Raw genomic sequence first — 16,925 nt, forward strand, 5'->3', positions numbered from 1 at the left:
CAGCAACAGTTGATAGATGTGACCACTGTGTCATTGTCTACAGAGAATGGTAGCCAATAGGCTGACTGATAATTGAAGAGGGTCCTCTTGACCCCATTCAGGAAATAGCCAGGCTGAATCCCAAATAGCACTCTATTCACCAAATAGTGCACTACTTTTGACCAGATCTCTATTGGCCCTGGTCAAAAGTAGTGCACTATAAAAGGGAATAGGGTGCCATTTGTGATGCAGACCCAGCCCCAAGGTTATGTTTGCTCATAAAAAATATGTTCCCTGGAGTTACGCAAAACACATTCCATGGACCTGACTAGGCCGACTCAGAGCCGACAGTGAATATTTGCTCATCTCTGGAGAGAGACCCATGTCAGCTAAAGCACATAGCTTGCTGGCATATAGATTGGCCAACACCAAAGTCCAGGCAAATCCAGAGGGTCATTCTTAGTGTGGCTGACACCAAACTCAAAGTCCTCCTGTCTTAAGAGTCTGGAAAGGCTATTTTGATGTTGGCAGCACAATGCTTTGACAAATGAAGGGGATGTGCTTTTTTACTGATTGGTTCTTCTCAGTGTCTTTCTCACTCAAACCAACTTGGACAAAATAGTTTGACAACCTTGTTTGTAAGGCTTTTAAATCTCAACCGTTTATCTTTTCCAATGATGAAGACACGGAGGTCTCATGGTATGGTGGGGTCTGCAAAATAAGTCAACTTTGAGCATCTCTTGAATGTTTTGGCATACCCTATAGACACTTATACACATTGTACATCCATCTAAGTCCATTCCTCCTCTGAACTGCTAGTTGAATGGGTTCATGCAGGAATCTAACCATCACGTGACTGATGAATATGCAGAGAGAGAAGAGTATAAACCATGGTTTCCCCCAGCTGGCTCTGACTCATAAATCAGCAGCCAGCAACAACCTCTGCTAAACCCACCCATGGGGGTTACAACCTCAGCTAAACCCACCCATGGGGGTTACAACCTCAGCTAAACCCACCCATGGGGGTTACAACCTCAGCTAAACCCACCCATGGGGGTTACAACCTCAGCTAAACCCACCCATGGGGGTTACAACCTCTTTCAACTGTAAGAAAGACATCAATATTTAAAACCAGAGAACCGGGCCTCGGGACGAGACCCAGTCGTCCAACACATGATGCACCTAAATAGGCTTGAAGGACAAGAGAGGATGGTGATGCTGAGGGGCTGTGCTGCGTCTGGGCTCAGCAGCCATGAAGATGGAGAAATAAAATGGCAGTATGCACGGTGGGAAACCACCCCTCTCTGCGGCTCACTGGAACCACCCCTCTCTGCGGCTCACTGGAACCACCCCTCTCTGCGGCTCACTGGAACCACCCCTCTCTGCGGCTCACTGGAACCACCCCTCTCTGCGGCTCACTGGAACCACCCCTCTCTGCGGCTCACTGGAACCACCCCTCTCTGCGGCTCACTGGAACCACCCCTCTCTGCGGCTCACTGGAACCACCCCTCTCTGCGGCTCACTGGAACCACCCCTCTCTGCGGCTCACTGGAACCACCCCTCTCTGCGGCTCACTGGAACCACCCCTCTCTGCGGCTCACTGGAACCACCCCTCTCTGCGGCTCACTGAAACCACCCCTATGTGCGGCTCACTGAAACCACCCCTATGTGCGGCTCACTGAAACCACCCCTATCTGCGGCTCACTGAAACCACCCCTATCTGCGGCTCACTGAAACCACCCCTATCTGCGGCTCACTGAAACCACCCCTATCTGCGGCTCACTGAAACCACCCCTCTCTGCGGCTCACTGAAACCACCCATCTCTGCGGCTCACTGAAACCACCGCTCTCTGCGGCTCACTGAAACCACCGCTCTCTGCAGCTCATTGAAACCACCCCTCTCTGCAGCTCATTGAAACCACCCCTCTATGCAGCTCATTGATCAAGATGAACGAGTGGCGTACCTCTGCTCTATGTGGCTGGGACATGCAGGTTGCGGCCCAAATAACACCCCATTTCCCTATGTACTGCACTACTTTAGACCAGGGCACATAGTAGTACACTACATAGGGATTATGAGACCATTAAGGAGGGAAACTCACCATCAAGAACAGAACAAACCCCGGATGGCAGCAGCGAGGGACAGATCTACAGTTACTAGGATGTCTAGGAGAGGAGGGATACCACAGGCAGGTAGAAAGCACACCCAGGGTCATAGAAAAATGTGATGGAGCATGCAATGAATAGTGTGTCAGATGGGCAGGGTATGACCTTTTGGAACAAGTCCCTAGAATCCATAAACACCCCCCAAGGAGGCATGTCTGTCCTTTCTGAAAGACAAGTGGCCTCTCAATTCTCGCTAGTTGTGCAGTTTCTAGTAAAGTATCAAGGCTATTATTGATAGGCAGAGGCTGTTCAACACAGTGGAGTTAATGACAGGACAGAAGATGTTCAACACAGTGGAGTTAATGACAGGACAGAAGATGTTCAACACAGTGGAGTTAATGACAGGGCAGAGGCTGTTCAACACAGTGGAGTTAATGAGGGGTTATGACAGCTGTTCAACACAGTGGAGTTAATGAGGGGTTATGACAGGACAGAGGCTGTTCAACACGGTGGAGTTAATGAGGGGTTAAGACAGCTGTTCAACACAGTGGAGTTAATAAGGGGTTATGACAGGACAGAGGCTGTTCAACACAGTGGAGTTAATGACAGGTTATGACAGGGCAGAGGCTGTTCAACACAGCGGAGTTAATGAGGGGTTATGACAGCTGTTCAACACAGTGGAGTTAATGAGGGGTTATGACAGGACAGAGGCTGTTCAACACAGTGGAGTTAATGACAGGTTACGACAGGGCAGAGGCTGTTCAACACAGTGGAGTTAATGAGGGGTTATGACAGCTGTTCAACACAGTGGAGTTAATGAGGGGTTATGACAGGACAGAGGCTGTTCAACACGGTGGAGTTAATGAGGGGTTATGACAGCTGTTCAACACAGTGGAGTTAATGAGGGGTTATGACAGGACAGAGGCTGTTCAACACAGTGGAATTAATGACAGGTTATGACAGGGCAGAAGATGTTCACGACAGGGGAGTTAATGACAGGTTATGACAGGACAGATGCTGTTCAACAGAGTGGAGTTATTGAAGGGTTATGACAGGGCGAGTCCCAGAGGACAGTAGCCTACCAAAGAAATGGAATCATTAGAACGGACACAGAACCTCTTCCCATTCTAGTGATTCCATTTCTATGTAGCCTAGCCAACAAATGGAGGTACCCTCCCTACTATTATCTCTACTACAGGTCCCATACTGTGTGCCACAGCCAACTATTATTATTAGAGAAAAAAATCATTACATGACAAATAATACCTGGTATTCTGTTAATGTAGCACATTGGGCCATATAGGGAAAGTGGATCTAGTTTTAATAGAATATAGCCTATGCATGATATGTTTTGTTACATAATTACATTAGGCCAACATGTATATGGAATAATTATATATTCTCAGCAAAGAGAACAGCTAAATGTCTAACTCTAAAGCTTTAATTTAGCTGTCAGTGAGAAGATAATTGCCTTGATATATCCTGGTAATTGTACTCTGGTCTGAATGTGGTGCCAGTCAAACTACTGCTGCCTCTGAGGAGAGAGAGAAGCCGAGGATCAATTTGTTCTGCCGGGACAAAAGAGTCCATGAAACGCCTGAGTGACAGATGAAATCACAACACAGACCATTCTGAAGGCTATTTTGTCAGAAGACAAATGACTGAGCAAGTGAATAGCAGTGCTGGGATCAATTGAAAATGAAGGCAGTCAATTCAGAAAGTGATTTTTAATTTAAAATTCAAAAATTGAGAAAAAAATTTGGAAATAAATAGCTTCTACTCAGTTTATTGAGAAGTCATTGAAAATAAATGCAGTTTTCCACATATTTAATTGTTATTGAAGTTTACTTCCTGAATCCGAATAGGCTACATAAACTGGGAATAGATAGAACAACTTCTAGTCCCAGCCATACCCTGCATACAGCACTGTAGCCTCCACATCAGGACAAATGAATGAGGCATGTTTATAGCCTACAGTTAGCAACACTGCATAAATCATTTTAGCAAAGGGGAGCTATTCACTTCATGGATAGCGTGTGTCTGTGGGGCGAGGAGCCAACTATGAGCGGACCAGGTGTGGTCACTGAACCTAAGCACAGATGTGGCAGGTGTTCAGAACAAAGGATCAAGCTCATTCTGTGACCTATTATGCTTAGACGTAACCTCAATAAAACTGACCACAATAACCAAAACGGGGGGAAAAAATGATTTTATAAGACAGTCTTAAAAAACAGAATGGAGCTTTCCAGTCTGGCAGAAGCTCTCCATTTAGTTATTTTTTTGAGCTCTGGCTTTTCTCTCTGCTTTTAAACTTTCTCTCCATGAAATTACGCTGACACGGCCGCATTTGCTTTATTTGTTAGAAATTTAAAAGCATCTCTAAAGCATTGGAGATAACGCAGAATCTGACTGTCCTTGAGCGTCTGTAGGAGGGGAGTTAAGTTAAGCTCAGTCCCATTTAGCATCAAACACCGTAAAGAGAATACAGGGTTCTTGGTGTGTAGGGTTGAGAGAGAGAGAGCAGGGCTGCGATCAGAGCAGTGTTCAGCAGGGAGACATTTGTATGAAATAGGGAGTTACTACCTGAACAGATTTACATGTCTTGTTGAACCGGGGGTGGGGGGGGTCTGGAAGGGAGAGGCTGGAAGGGAGAGGCTGGAAGGGAGAGGCTGGAAGGGAGAGGCTGGAAGGGAGGAAGGGAGAGGCTGGAAGGGAGAGGCTGGAAGGGAGGAAGGGGGAGGCTGGAAGGGAGAGGCTGGAAGGGAGAGGCTGGAAGCAGGAAAAAGGAGGGAGAGGGGCTTTAGTGTAGTCTGTGTGTGGCATTGTAATGGGCATCACGCATCATTACAGCACAGCCACTCCTCTGACCCAGAAACCCCTGCTTCAAAGACTCCAGAGGAAATGGGCTTGAAGAACAGCAGCCTGTCTGAGAAAAATCAAACTGAAGGAACAAAAGTTAAGTCACGTACATCTATTACTGATAAGACTCAGTAAGGTGAACGTATCTTATGAGTTACAATTTGATTGCTTTAAACTGTCATTGGCCTTTACTTGTCCTTCTGCAAAGTGCTTCTGGCAGAAGGAGATGAATGGAGTGTATGGGGATTCAGTAGCAATCTCCTCAGGATATACCCAAGACTTCTCTGTGATAACCTGACACTTGTAGACGAGTCTCGCCTGCAGCCGACTGCCTAGCTCTCCCCTCGAGCCAAGGAAGGTATATCCACCGGGCTTCTGGCTCTGCTCTGGGCTTAGCTAGCTAGAGCTGATAACTCCGCCAGATTAAACATGGCAGTGGAGTCGGTAGAGACTGCGGAGGAGGAGAACGTCCCTCTCCCTCTGTAATTACAGCAGACGAAGGAAGGCGTCCGTCTGTCACCTCACATGTCTGTGGGACGTGAGTAGTGGAACAATGAGGGAAGGAACATCCTCAGTCCTCACCATCACTATCAGCACACAGTGAAAAGTCAGACTGAATCCTTCTTTAACCTTGTAAAGACCCATGTAGGCTAACTACTTCAGTAACACATTTGACTGCCATGTGGGCTCAAATAAGTAAAGTGGACCAGACAAGTGTGGTTGAAGTGCGTGAGGGTCTGCACATGCATTAGGAATGGGTAAAAGTTATGTTATACAGGCCTCAGATTTTCCTGGAATAAAGTCAAAGCCTACAATTCCCTTATACATGTCTCCATTATAAAGCCCTCCACTGCAATACCACTAGAGCCCAAGATCTGTACTAGCCCTTCCTACATATTCTAGGTTATATCCATATAGGGAACTATCAAACAGACTGTTGATGATGGAACAGACCAAATCACAGTCAACAGCAAAGTTCACACAGGTTATGCAACTTACACTACAGGACAGAATGGGCACGTTCTCCCAAACCAAAGCAAATATATTTTGGAGGACAGTGTGTCCCTCCCTCCCTACCATAGACAGGTTTCTATTCCTCTTCGTCGGGAGAGGAGACGCTACATAAGACCTTTTGAGGGCTCCACCTTGACAACGCTCATTTAAGCTTCCATGTAAACTACATAAGACCTTTTGAGGGCTCCACCTTGACAACTCAGCTTCCATGTAAACTACATAAGACCTTTTGAGGGCTCCACCTTGACAACGCTCATTTAAGCTTCCATGTAAACTACATAAGACCTTTTGAGGGCTCCACCTTGACAACTCAGCTTCCATGTAAACTACATAAGACCTTTTGAGGGCTCCACCTTGACAACGCTCATTTAAGCTTCCATGTAAACTACATAAGACCTTTTGAGGGCTCCACCTTGACAACTCAGCTTCCATGTAAACTACATAAGACCTTTTGAGGGCTCCACCTTGAAAACGCTCATTTAAGCTTCCATGTAAACTACATAAGACCTTTCGAGGGCTCTACCTTGACATCTAAGCTTCCATGTAAACTACATAAGATGACTTGAGAAGTCAATGTTAAGACTTATTGATTTTTACCCACTCAGTGGTTAGAGTGTCCGCCCTGAGATTAAAAGGTTGGGAGTTCCATCCCCCACCGAGTCATAACAAAGACTGGGACCCAATGCATCTCTCCTTGGCACTCAGCATTAAGGAGATAGATTGGTGGTTCGGCCCTGCGCTAGACTAGTGTCCTGTCCAGGAGGTGTACTGGTACATCAAGCTGCCTCACTACAGAAACAGGAGATAGGCTCCTGCTCCTATGAGCCGTTACGACTCTCAAAAGCCAAGGCTCATGCAAGGCTACTTACTTATTAGGCAATGTAGGTCAGAACTCTGAATTGTTTTAAGAGAACAGAACGGTCTCTTCTTTAGAATCTTTCGTTGATGACATCAATTACCAAGTAACACATGATTGGAGTGCTCCTCCCTGCCCCATGACTGGATGACTCGGAGTCAGGACAGTGACTCACACTGCTGTGCTAACGCATCATTGACATCTGACACACAGCAGCTAAAGACAGTAAAAAACACCCACACTCAGCGTACTGACACTGTGACTCATACTAAGATTACTGTCACAATGTTTCAATCAATTAACGTGGTACTGGAATGCTTGGCTTAGGGACTTTCCAGAGAAAAGTAAAAGCTGTTTTTGAGGTCGCTAAATGAGTCACCTTCCATACAGAGATGCTATCTTCTTCAGAACAGAATGATGCGTCAGCACAAGACCTGTAGTAGAGCGGAGAACAGAGACAATACCGTTTCCCTCATGTAGTCAAGCGTAGCACGCGCTCCAGCAGGTATATCTCTCTGGTCACCCCCAAAGCCAATTCCTCCTTTGGCCATCTCTCCTTCCAGTTCTCTGCTGCCAATGACTGGAACGAACTACAAAAATCTCTAAAACTGGAAACACTTATCTCCCTCACTAGCTTTAAGCACCAGCTGTCAGAGCAGCTCACAGATCACTGCACCTGTACATAGCCCATCTATAATTTAGCCCATACAACTACCCTCTTCCCCTACTGTATTTATTTTATTTTGCTCCTTTGCACCCCATTATTTATATTTCTACTTTGCACTTTCTTCCACTGGAAATCTACCATTCCAGTGTTTTACTTGCTATATTGTATTTACTTTGCCACCATGGCCTTTTTTTGCCTTTACCTCCCTTATCTCACCTCATTTGCTCACATTGTATATAGACTTATGTTTGTACTATATTATTGACTGTATGTTTGTTTTACTCCATGTGTAACTCTGTGTTGTTGTATGTGTCAACTGCTATGCTTATCTTGGCCAGGTCGCAATTGTAAATGAGAACTTGTTCTCAACTTGCCTACCTGGTTAAATAAAGGTGAAATAAAATAAAAAAGTTATATTGGCCTAGTCAAAAGTTCAGAATAATAGGAAGTGAGGTTTATTACACAGAATGACGTTCCATAGTGTCAGTGTTTCCTAGGGATCCCAGTTGTGTTTTTCCTCTGTAGAGATGACAACCCAGAAAAGGCAGACTAAAGACAAGGAGTCTCTTACGTCAGCAGAGAGAGCTACAGCTACGTTCCTTCCTCCTTACGCAATCTGGGACCCAGTTCAAACAGAGGAAAGGGGGAAAGGGGGAGACCTAGTCAGTTGTACAACGGAATGCCTTCAACTGAAATGTGTCTTCCGCATTTAACCCAACCCCTTTAAATCAGAGAGAGCACCGAAGAAAAGCATTACTGACAGGGCATGGCACTACCGAAAGTCTCAGAGGGCTGGATCTGTTATAGAAGTGTTGAGGGATGCTAGTGACTACAGAATAGGCTCACAGGGCTGGATCTGCAATAGAAGTGTTGAGGGATGCTAGTGACTACAGAATAGTCTCAGAGGGCTGGATCTGCTATAGAAGTGTTGGTCTTCCCTGTGGCTCAGTTGGTAGAGCATGGTGTTTGCAATGCCAGCATGGTGTGTGCAACGCCAGGGTTGTGGGTTCGATTCCCACGGGGGGCCAGTACAAAAAAAAATTATGCATGAAATAAAATGTATGAAATGTATGCATTCACTACTGTAAGTCGCTCTGGATAAGAGCGTCTGCTAAATGACTAAAATGTAATGTAAATGGATGCTAGTGACTACAGAATAGTCTCAGAGGGCTGAATCTGCTATAGAAGTGTTGTGGGATGCTAGTGCTAAACTCCTAAATCAACCCCTAGTACATCCCCTACTCACTCCTGTAGATCTGAGGGGATTGAATAATGGGAACATGAGATGCAATGAGGGATCCCCTTAGGTGTCGTACTCATTTCAGAATAGATTAATGCTGACAAAACTGTCAGAATGTGACAAATCTCCTTGTCAAATCAAACAAAGAAACATCCTCCTGGAACAAATTCATAGCTCTCTTGCTAACAGATCAGAAGCTTAGATAGACAGAAGACCGTTAGCTATAGCAGAGACAGGATGAAATGGCAAATCTCCGCAAAGAGCCCTCGTCCAGGCAATAATCTCATCCCAAATGGCACCCCGTTCCCTACATAGTGCACCTCTTTTGATCAGAGCCCTAGGGACCCTGGTCAACGGTAGTGTACTATATAGGGAATAAGGTGACATTAGCGACACAAGCAGTGTCCGGTCATGACTAATGAGAAACTCCATGGACACGGCTCACAGTGTGCTCGGACAAATGCTGTGTAACTGGACAGAACCTTACAGAATGATCCTCCTCTGACTGACATCCCATTGCCGTCCCTGCCTTCTAATTGGCTCCCAGGGGAGAGGAGATTCAGGCCTTCACGCTGACCTTACAGCACACACAGAGCATGTGTCAAACCTATGTGAAATTAGTCACCCGCTCCCTCCCTACCTCTGACAGAATACCCTAGTCCTGGTCATACCTCAGTGCATCTGTTGGGGGAAAGTGATGCCTAGTCTATGGATTTGTTGGACTGGATGTACAAGAGAAACAGATGTGACAAATGGCAAAATGGGAGAGGATTGGAATGCTTCACATAGAGCAAAAAGCAGCCCCATGCTGTTAGTACACACTTTAATAATAATTTACTCTTTTTTTTATCTTGTCTCAACGCTTCAAATCCCCAACGGGCTCAGGAGAGGCGAAGGTCGAGTCATGTGTTCTCCGAAACATGACCTGCTAGACCACGCATCTTAACTCGGAAGCCAACTGCACCAATGTGTTGGAAGAAACACCGTTCAACTGACAACCGAGGTCAGCCTGCAGGAGCTCGGCCCGCCACAAGGAGTTGCTAGAGCGCGATGGGCCAAGTAAAGCCCCCCCGGGCCAAATCCTCCCCCTAACCCAGACGACATTGGGCCAATTGTGCACCGCCCTATGGGCATCCCAGTCACGGATGGTTGTGACACAGCCTGGGATCGAACCCGGGTCTGTTGTGACGCCTCAAGCACTGCAGCGCCTTAGACCGCTCACCACTCGGGAGGCCCTTTTAGTACATTTTAAAATGTTCTAAATTAAATAAGATTGCTAATATGGGTGATTCTTAATGGGACAATTGATGGGTACAACCATCCAACTAGTAGTAGTAATGGGACAATTGATGGGTACAACCATCCAACTAGTAGTAGTAGTAATAGTAGTAGTAGTAGGACAATTGATGGGTACAACCATCAAACTAGTAGTAATGGGACAATTGATGGGTACAACCATCCAACTAGTAGTAGTAGTAGTAGTAGTAGTAGTAGTAGTAGTAGTAATAATAGTGGTAGTAGTAGTAGTAGTAGTAGTGGGACAATTGATGGGTACAACCATCAAACTAGTAGTAATGGGACAATTGATGGGTACAACCCTTCCCTTCCGTCTTCAAGAGAGCGAGAGTTGCACCCCTTCTCAAAAAACCTACACTAGATCCCTCCGATGTCAACAACTACAGACCAGTATCCCTTCTTCCTTTTCTCTCCAAAACTCTTGAACGTGCTGTCCTTGGCCAGCTCTCCTGCTATCTCTCTCAGAATGACCTTCTTGATCCAAATCAGTCAGGTTTCAATGCTGGTCATTCAACTGAGACTGCTCTTCTCTGTGTCACGGAGGCTCTCCGCACTGCTAAAGCTAACTCTCTCTCCTCTGCTCTCATCCTTCTAGACCTATCTGCTGCCTTTGATACTGTGAACCATCAGATCCTCCTCTCCACCCTCTCCGAGTTGGGTATCGTCGGCGCGGCTCACTCTTGGATTGCGTCCTACCTGACAGGTCGCTCCTACCAGGTGGCGTGGCAAGAATCCGTCTCCGCACCACGTGCTCTCACCACTGGTGTCCCCCAGGGCTCAGTTCTAGGCCCTCTCCTATTCTCGCTATACACCAAGTCACTTGGCTCTGTCATATCCTCACATGGTCTCTCCTATCATTGCTACGCAGATGACACACAATTAATCTTCTCCTTTCCCCCTTCTGATAACCAGGTGGCGAATCGTATCTCTGCATGTCTGGCAGACATATCAGTGTGGATGACGGATCACCACCTCAAGCTGAACCTCGGCAAGACGGAGCTGCTCTTCCTCCTGGGGAAGGACTGCCCTTTCCATGATCTCGTCATCACGGTGGACAACTCCATTGTGTCCTCCTACCAGAGTGCTAAGAGCCTTGGCGTGACCCTGGACAACACCCTGTCGTTCTCCGCTAACATCAAGGCGGTGACCCGATCCTGTAGGTTCATGCTATACAACATTCGCAGAGTACGACCCTGTCTTACACAGGAAGCGGTGCAGGTCCTAATCCAGGCACTTGTCATCACCCATCTGGATTACTGCAACTCCCTGTTGGCGGGGCTCCCTGCCTGTGCCATTAAACCCCTACAACTCATCCAGAACGCCGCAACCCGTCTGGTGTTCAACCTTCCCAAGTTCTCTCACGTCACCCCACTCCTCCGCACACTCCACTGGCTTCCAGTTGAAGCTCGCATCTGCTACAAGACCATGGTGCTTGCCTACAGAGCTGTCAGGGGAACGGCACCTCCGTACCTTCAGGCTCTGATCAGGCCCTACACCCAAACAAGGGCACTGCGTTCATCCACCTCTGGCCTGCTGGCCCCCCTACCTCTGCGGAAGCACAGTTCCCGCTCAGCCCAGTCAAAACTGTTCGCTGCTCTGGCACCCCAATGGTGGAACAAGCTCCCTCACGACGCCAGGACAGCGGAGTCAATCACCACCTTCCGTAGACACCTGAAACCCCACCTCTTTAAGGAATACCTGGGATAGGATAAAGTAATCCTTCTAACCCCCCCCCCCCTTAAAAGATTTAGATGCACTATTGTAAAGTGGTTGTTCCACTGGATATCATAAGGTGAATGCACCAATTTGTAAGTCGCTCTGGATAAGAGCGTCTGCTAAATGACTTAAATGTAAATGTAAATTTCACGGATCAAATAAACATTTGTATAATTATTATTATTTTACCTTTATTTAACTAGGCAAGCCAGTTAAGGGACGGCCTAGGAACAGTGGGTTAACTGCCTTGTTCAGGGGCAGAACGACAGATTTTTTTACCTTGCCAGCTTGGGGATTCGATCTTGCAACCTTTCGGTTACTAGTCCAACGCTCTAACCTGCTGCCCCAGGTAGCCTAGGAAGGGGGTAGCAATTTATACAAATGGTTTAGACCCAATGGGACATTTCTCGTAGCTTACCTGTTCTGGGTGCTCGCTTCCAATGATCTCAGCCACAGTGTTGAAGGAGTCAGCGTCAGGGAAGGTCTGGGCGTTCATGGTGAGTCGGACCACAATTCTCTGGCCTCGCTTAGCCATCCTGGCCATCATCATGGCGTCTTCCACTGTGATACAGGCGGTAGGGATCTTCTGCACTCCCTCCTGGTAGTCCTGCCAGCCTGTGTGAGGACTGCAACACAGAGAGACCCATGTTAGAAATTATCTGCAGAAATAGGGCACTGTACTACTTTTGGATTCCCATAAATGACTTATGATAACACACTTTCAAAAAGTCAATTTAAAACAATATAAAAAGGTGTACTAGAGGAATACAAGTATATGGAATACACAAATAGCTAGAAATGTGGGACAAAAATGACATCCAGTCAGACTAGACAGGAAGAGAGATGGCAACATGCAGTCCCAGCCTTAGTAAAGCATTCAACTAATTGGCATTATACGGGAAGGGATACATTGGATCATTGTGACCCATCCAGTACCTGTTGATGGAGAAGGGTGTGATGGACCGGATGAGAGTAGCCACAGCTCCTACTTCAGCTGCCTTGGATGCCCCAATCTCCCTGTACTGCACAGTCTCCTCATAGCTGACAAAGGGCTGGTTATACACCACGATCTTCCCAATGGCTTCCTTCTGCCTTTTTTTCAGCTCCTCAAAAGACTCCACCACCAACACCTCTGCTTCAATGCCTGAACCGAAGAGGAGACCGAAAGCAACAAAAAAAGTGACATGCGTGGCGCAACGGTCTACGGTACTGCATCTCAGTGCTTGAGGCGTCACTACAGACACCCTAGTTCAAATCCAGGCTGTATCACAACCGGCCGTGATTGGGAGTCCCATAGGGCAGCGCACAATTGGCCCAGCGTCATTCGGGTTTGGCCAGGGGTAGGCCGTCATTGTAAATAAGAATTTGTTCTTAACTGACTTGCCTGGTTAAATAAAGGTTATATAAAAATACATCCGTGCACCAGTCGAAGATTCATCTAAATATCTACACCTTGGCTTGAGTTGGGGCCTAGTAAATATTGGCAACACCATCAGCATTGTCTAGGCTTGAGTGATACAACTCATCGCTACAGAACATAGGGGCAGTTCCACAGTAAAGGAATTACGCTGAGACTCCAAAACCATTGATTTAAAAGTTTAACAAACCATACAACTCTATGCACAATGACTACATTGAACAATTCACACAGTAAAAATACAAAAAAATAACGCTTACTGGAAAACAGATGCAAAGTTTGGTAACAGAATTAGTCAAAATCTCCCTCAGTTTTATTCTGTTACCAAACTTTGTATCTGCACAGTTCTTCCTGTAAATTAATTTTTGTAAAATGTTCAGTGGAAATTGCTCAAAGTAGTCCTTGTGTATAGAGTTCTATGGTTTGTTAAACTTTGAAATCAATGGTTTTTGCTTGGTACAACATTTTTAATTGAAAAATAACGTGGGTAATTTCATTCCTGTGGAATTGCCCATAGGCCTACCTCCTTGGGGTGTAGCCACACTGCTGCCCAGTCCAAGGATGGCCATGGTGTGGTTCCGGGGCTGTAGCATCATGGCGCTCTCCTCTCCCCTGACCCAGTGTGGGATCTTCACTGGTTCTAGATGTACGTTCTCCAGCCCATCCTTCCTCAGGGCACTGAACATGTAGTTGATAGCCAGGTCCAGGTTCTTAGAGCCACTGACACGGTTCCCTATTGTATCTGTGAAGTCTGCCAGTCTCTCATAGGAGCGGTTCTGGGCTTTACCATACACAGCCAAGTCTATGATGCTCTTGGCTACCTTTGTATAGCTGGCAATTTCTTTAGCGGTCTCTGGAAATGGCTTTCCACCAGTACTGTGTGGCAAACAGCTACAATGGAGAAATGTGGCCAAAAGAGTCAGTGAGAAAAGGCCACATCGTTTTATCTGCCGGCCCTGCATCTGGAGGCAGACAAGAACATATTAAGGTTATTTACAAATACTTTCCTCGTGACAACAGGCTATTTACGCTAATGCACAGACTGCACTACATTTCCCTAATTTGCTTAAAATATGACAGCACGCTACACGTGCCAGTGTTTACTTCATTACTGTGAACAGAAACGTATTGAGGTATAGCGGAGACAAGTATGGGCGGACTGGAGCTCCGACGTAACTCATTTTTTCAATAACTACAGATTTCAGAGACATTGTTCCGTGTACTTGCAGGCTATTCTTTGGGTGCTCAAATCATTCTTTTTTTTATTAAAACAAATGTGACGTCGGTCCACACCAGTCATAGAGTTTAGTCGGCTAATTGACGCAGTGAAATGCATAGCAAAACAAGGAAGCAAGCCACAAGCATCCGTATAGCTAACGTTATGTCAGTCGTTGTGATTCCTAACTAGCGAAACATGAAAGGACTTTTAAATTAGGACACAAAAAAGAACAAACCTTCCTCTAGTTAGTTGGTAAATTGCTGATCGTTTTCACAGATGGAATAATTCACAATATATGTTATTCCTTCTAGCTATTTATCAATTTCAAAATAACTTCCGTGATATTTGAATGACTACGGCAATTCAGTAGGGACAGCCATGCGTTTTCAATTTCGTTGACAGTTCCATTTTGCTGTGTTTTCTTTACTAAATTGTAAAAAAAAAAAAAAAAAAAAACATTCGTCTGCTCTAATTACTACCCTTGACGTTTACTGCGGACATTTTGCTTTTCTTTCTGCATGACTTGGCATGAGCAAACGTTTAGCTCACAGCAGCCTGTTTGTGTTTTGATCAGAGATCGCAAACTAACAAAACCTATTTATATTTTTTACATTTTATTTCAGCTTGCACATGAAATCGGAGATACCACATATGGTATTTGTGCTGCAAGTTATATTCTCACATTTACTTTGTAAGTGTCAACATTCCAAAGAACAGACACAATATGTTGGAGCCTTATCAGAAATACAACCAACCCAGAGAGAAGAAAGCACATTTGATTACTATTTAATATTAAGCCACTGTTTATTCAGTAGTGTCTCCCATCATAACATACAACACTGCTTTTGTAACACTATGTTGCCATCAGTATCCTGTGCTTATATCCATGACTACTACTTCATCATGCCACTGAAGACATCCTTTGTCCCAACAGTAAAAAAAAAATTTTTTTAAAGACTTTCAGAATGGTAGGCACTTAAGGCTTAAAACATTTGTGAATATACATCAATATACTTGAACTAACATTTCTAATATGTAATATAAGTTAATATATAAATTATAGTACAGACATTATACAGATGCACCACTGACTTAAAGGTAGTCAGTGAAATGTTGCACAAGCAGCACTGCAGATATTTCAATGAGCAAGATTTCGCTCTGTCACACATACAGTATTTGCACATGTGCATGGGTTCCCTTCACGGCACTCTTACAATGTGGCAGCCACGGGACCAAAACAGAGAAGTTTAGTCTCACACTAACACTCTTAGTTGTGGAAATTGACCCACTATGCCGTTTTACTTTATGCATCTACATAATTTCGCTGAGTCTACCTTTAGAATAGTCAGGACTAAAGGTAACAAAATAAATGGGGAGATTGTGTCACATGTGATAAATGGCAAAAACACTGTTCCAAGTCCAAGGAAAGTCTTACTGTAAGTACCTTTATTCAATAATTACGTACCATGAGAAACATCAACCCAGTGATCATAGAAGTAATTTTTTTTAGGGAAGAGGAACATTCTGTTCTATAGTAGACATTCATAATTCTTCACAGATGCTAAAAAGGGGGAACAGATAAGTAATATGGTACACCATGTCCTGTTCACTGGGACTAGATCACAAATAGCACCCTCGTCCCTATTTAGTGCACTGGTTTTGACCAGGGTTCATATGGCTCTAGGGTGCCATTTGGGAAAGCGCCCTGGACTTTCCAATCTGACAGATTTTCAGTCAAAGTTGAAACGGATATTACAGAGACGTCCGGTGTGTGGCTAGAGTAAAATCACTGTACTAAAGTCATTACAATGTCAACTGAAAAGAGTTGAGGGCATAGGACTGTTAATTAGCATTAGTTCCCCATATCTAGCAAGTCATTTAAAAACTGCAGATAAATGAAAAAAAAATCAGCTTTTATAGCATAAATTGGTCAGAAAAGTTTTGCAGGTTTGTTTATAAAACACCCAAGTCTTAACATACCATTGTGATCGGAGGAGAAAATTCATGGACCAATAGTGAATCCTACTGAAAAGGTTCCTCTATATTTTGGGTAACAGAAACACAGAGTACATATAGCAGTGGAGGCTGCTGAGGGAGAACGGCTCATAAGAATGGCATCAAACACCTGGAAACCATGTGTTTGATACATTACCATGAGCCCATTCTCCCCAATTAAGGTGCCACCAACCTCCTGTGATATAATGCACTCCTCAAAGCACGTGTCATACTCATTCCACTGAGGGCTGAGTGTGTGGGTTCACTCCTCCCTTGTACTTGATTACTAATTAGCGACCTTAATTAATCAAACACCTCACCAGGTTGTCTAGGTCTTGAGAAGAAAAAACAAAAACCCACAGACACTAGGCCTGCCGTGGAATGAGTTTCACACCCCTACCCTTAAGAGTACCATTTAAAATCAGTATTTCTTAACTCCAGGCCTTGAGTACCTCCAACAATACACGTTGTTGTAGCCCCAGACAAACTCACCTGATTCAACTTATCAGGCAAGTTTGTCAGGGACTACAACAAAAATGTGTACTGTTGGAGAGTGGAGTT

General features: G+C 45.1%; 1 protein-coding gene across 1 annotated transcript in view; it reads right to left on the reverse strand.

Annotated features, from left to right (window-relative positions):
• The window catches only part of pgcp (Plasma glutamate carboxypeptidase), a 33,219-nt gene extending 18,509 nt beyond the window's left edge, over window positions 1–14,710 (reverse strand). The window contains exons 1-4 of the mRNA NM_001140442.1: window positions 14,605–14,710; window positions 13,674–14,112; window positions 12,670–12,877; window positions 12,152–12,359 (exon numbers count right to left, since the gene is read on the reverse strand). Coding sequence (NP_001133914.1) covers window positions 12,152–12,359; window positions 12,670–12,877; window positions 13,674–14,112 — 855 coding nt within the window. The 5' untranslated portion in view covers window positions 14,605–14,710. The remainder of the gene's footprint in view (window positions 1–12,151; window positions 12,360–12,669; window positions 12,878–13,673; window positions 14,113–14,604) is intronic.
• Between the last annotated feature and the right edge of the window lie 2,215 nt (window positions 14,711–16,925).

The sequence above is a fragment of the Salmo salar genome, chromosome 05 (assembly GCF_965601325.2).
Source record: "Salmo salar chromosome 05, fSalSal1, whole genome shotgun sequence".
Lineage (NCBI taxonomy): Eukaryota > Metazoa > Chordata > Actinopteri > Salmoniformes > Salmonidae > Salmo > Salmo salar.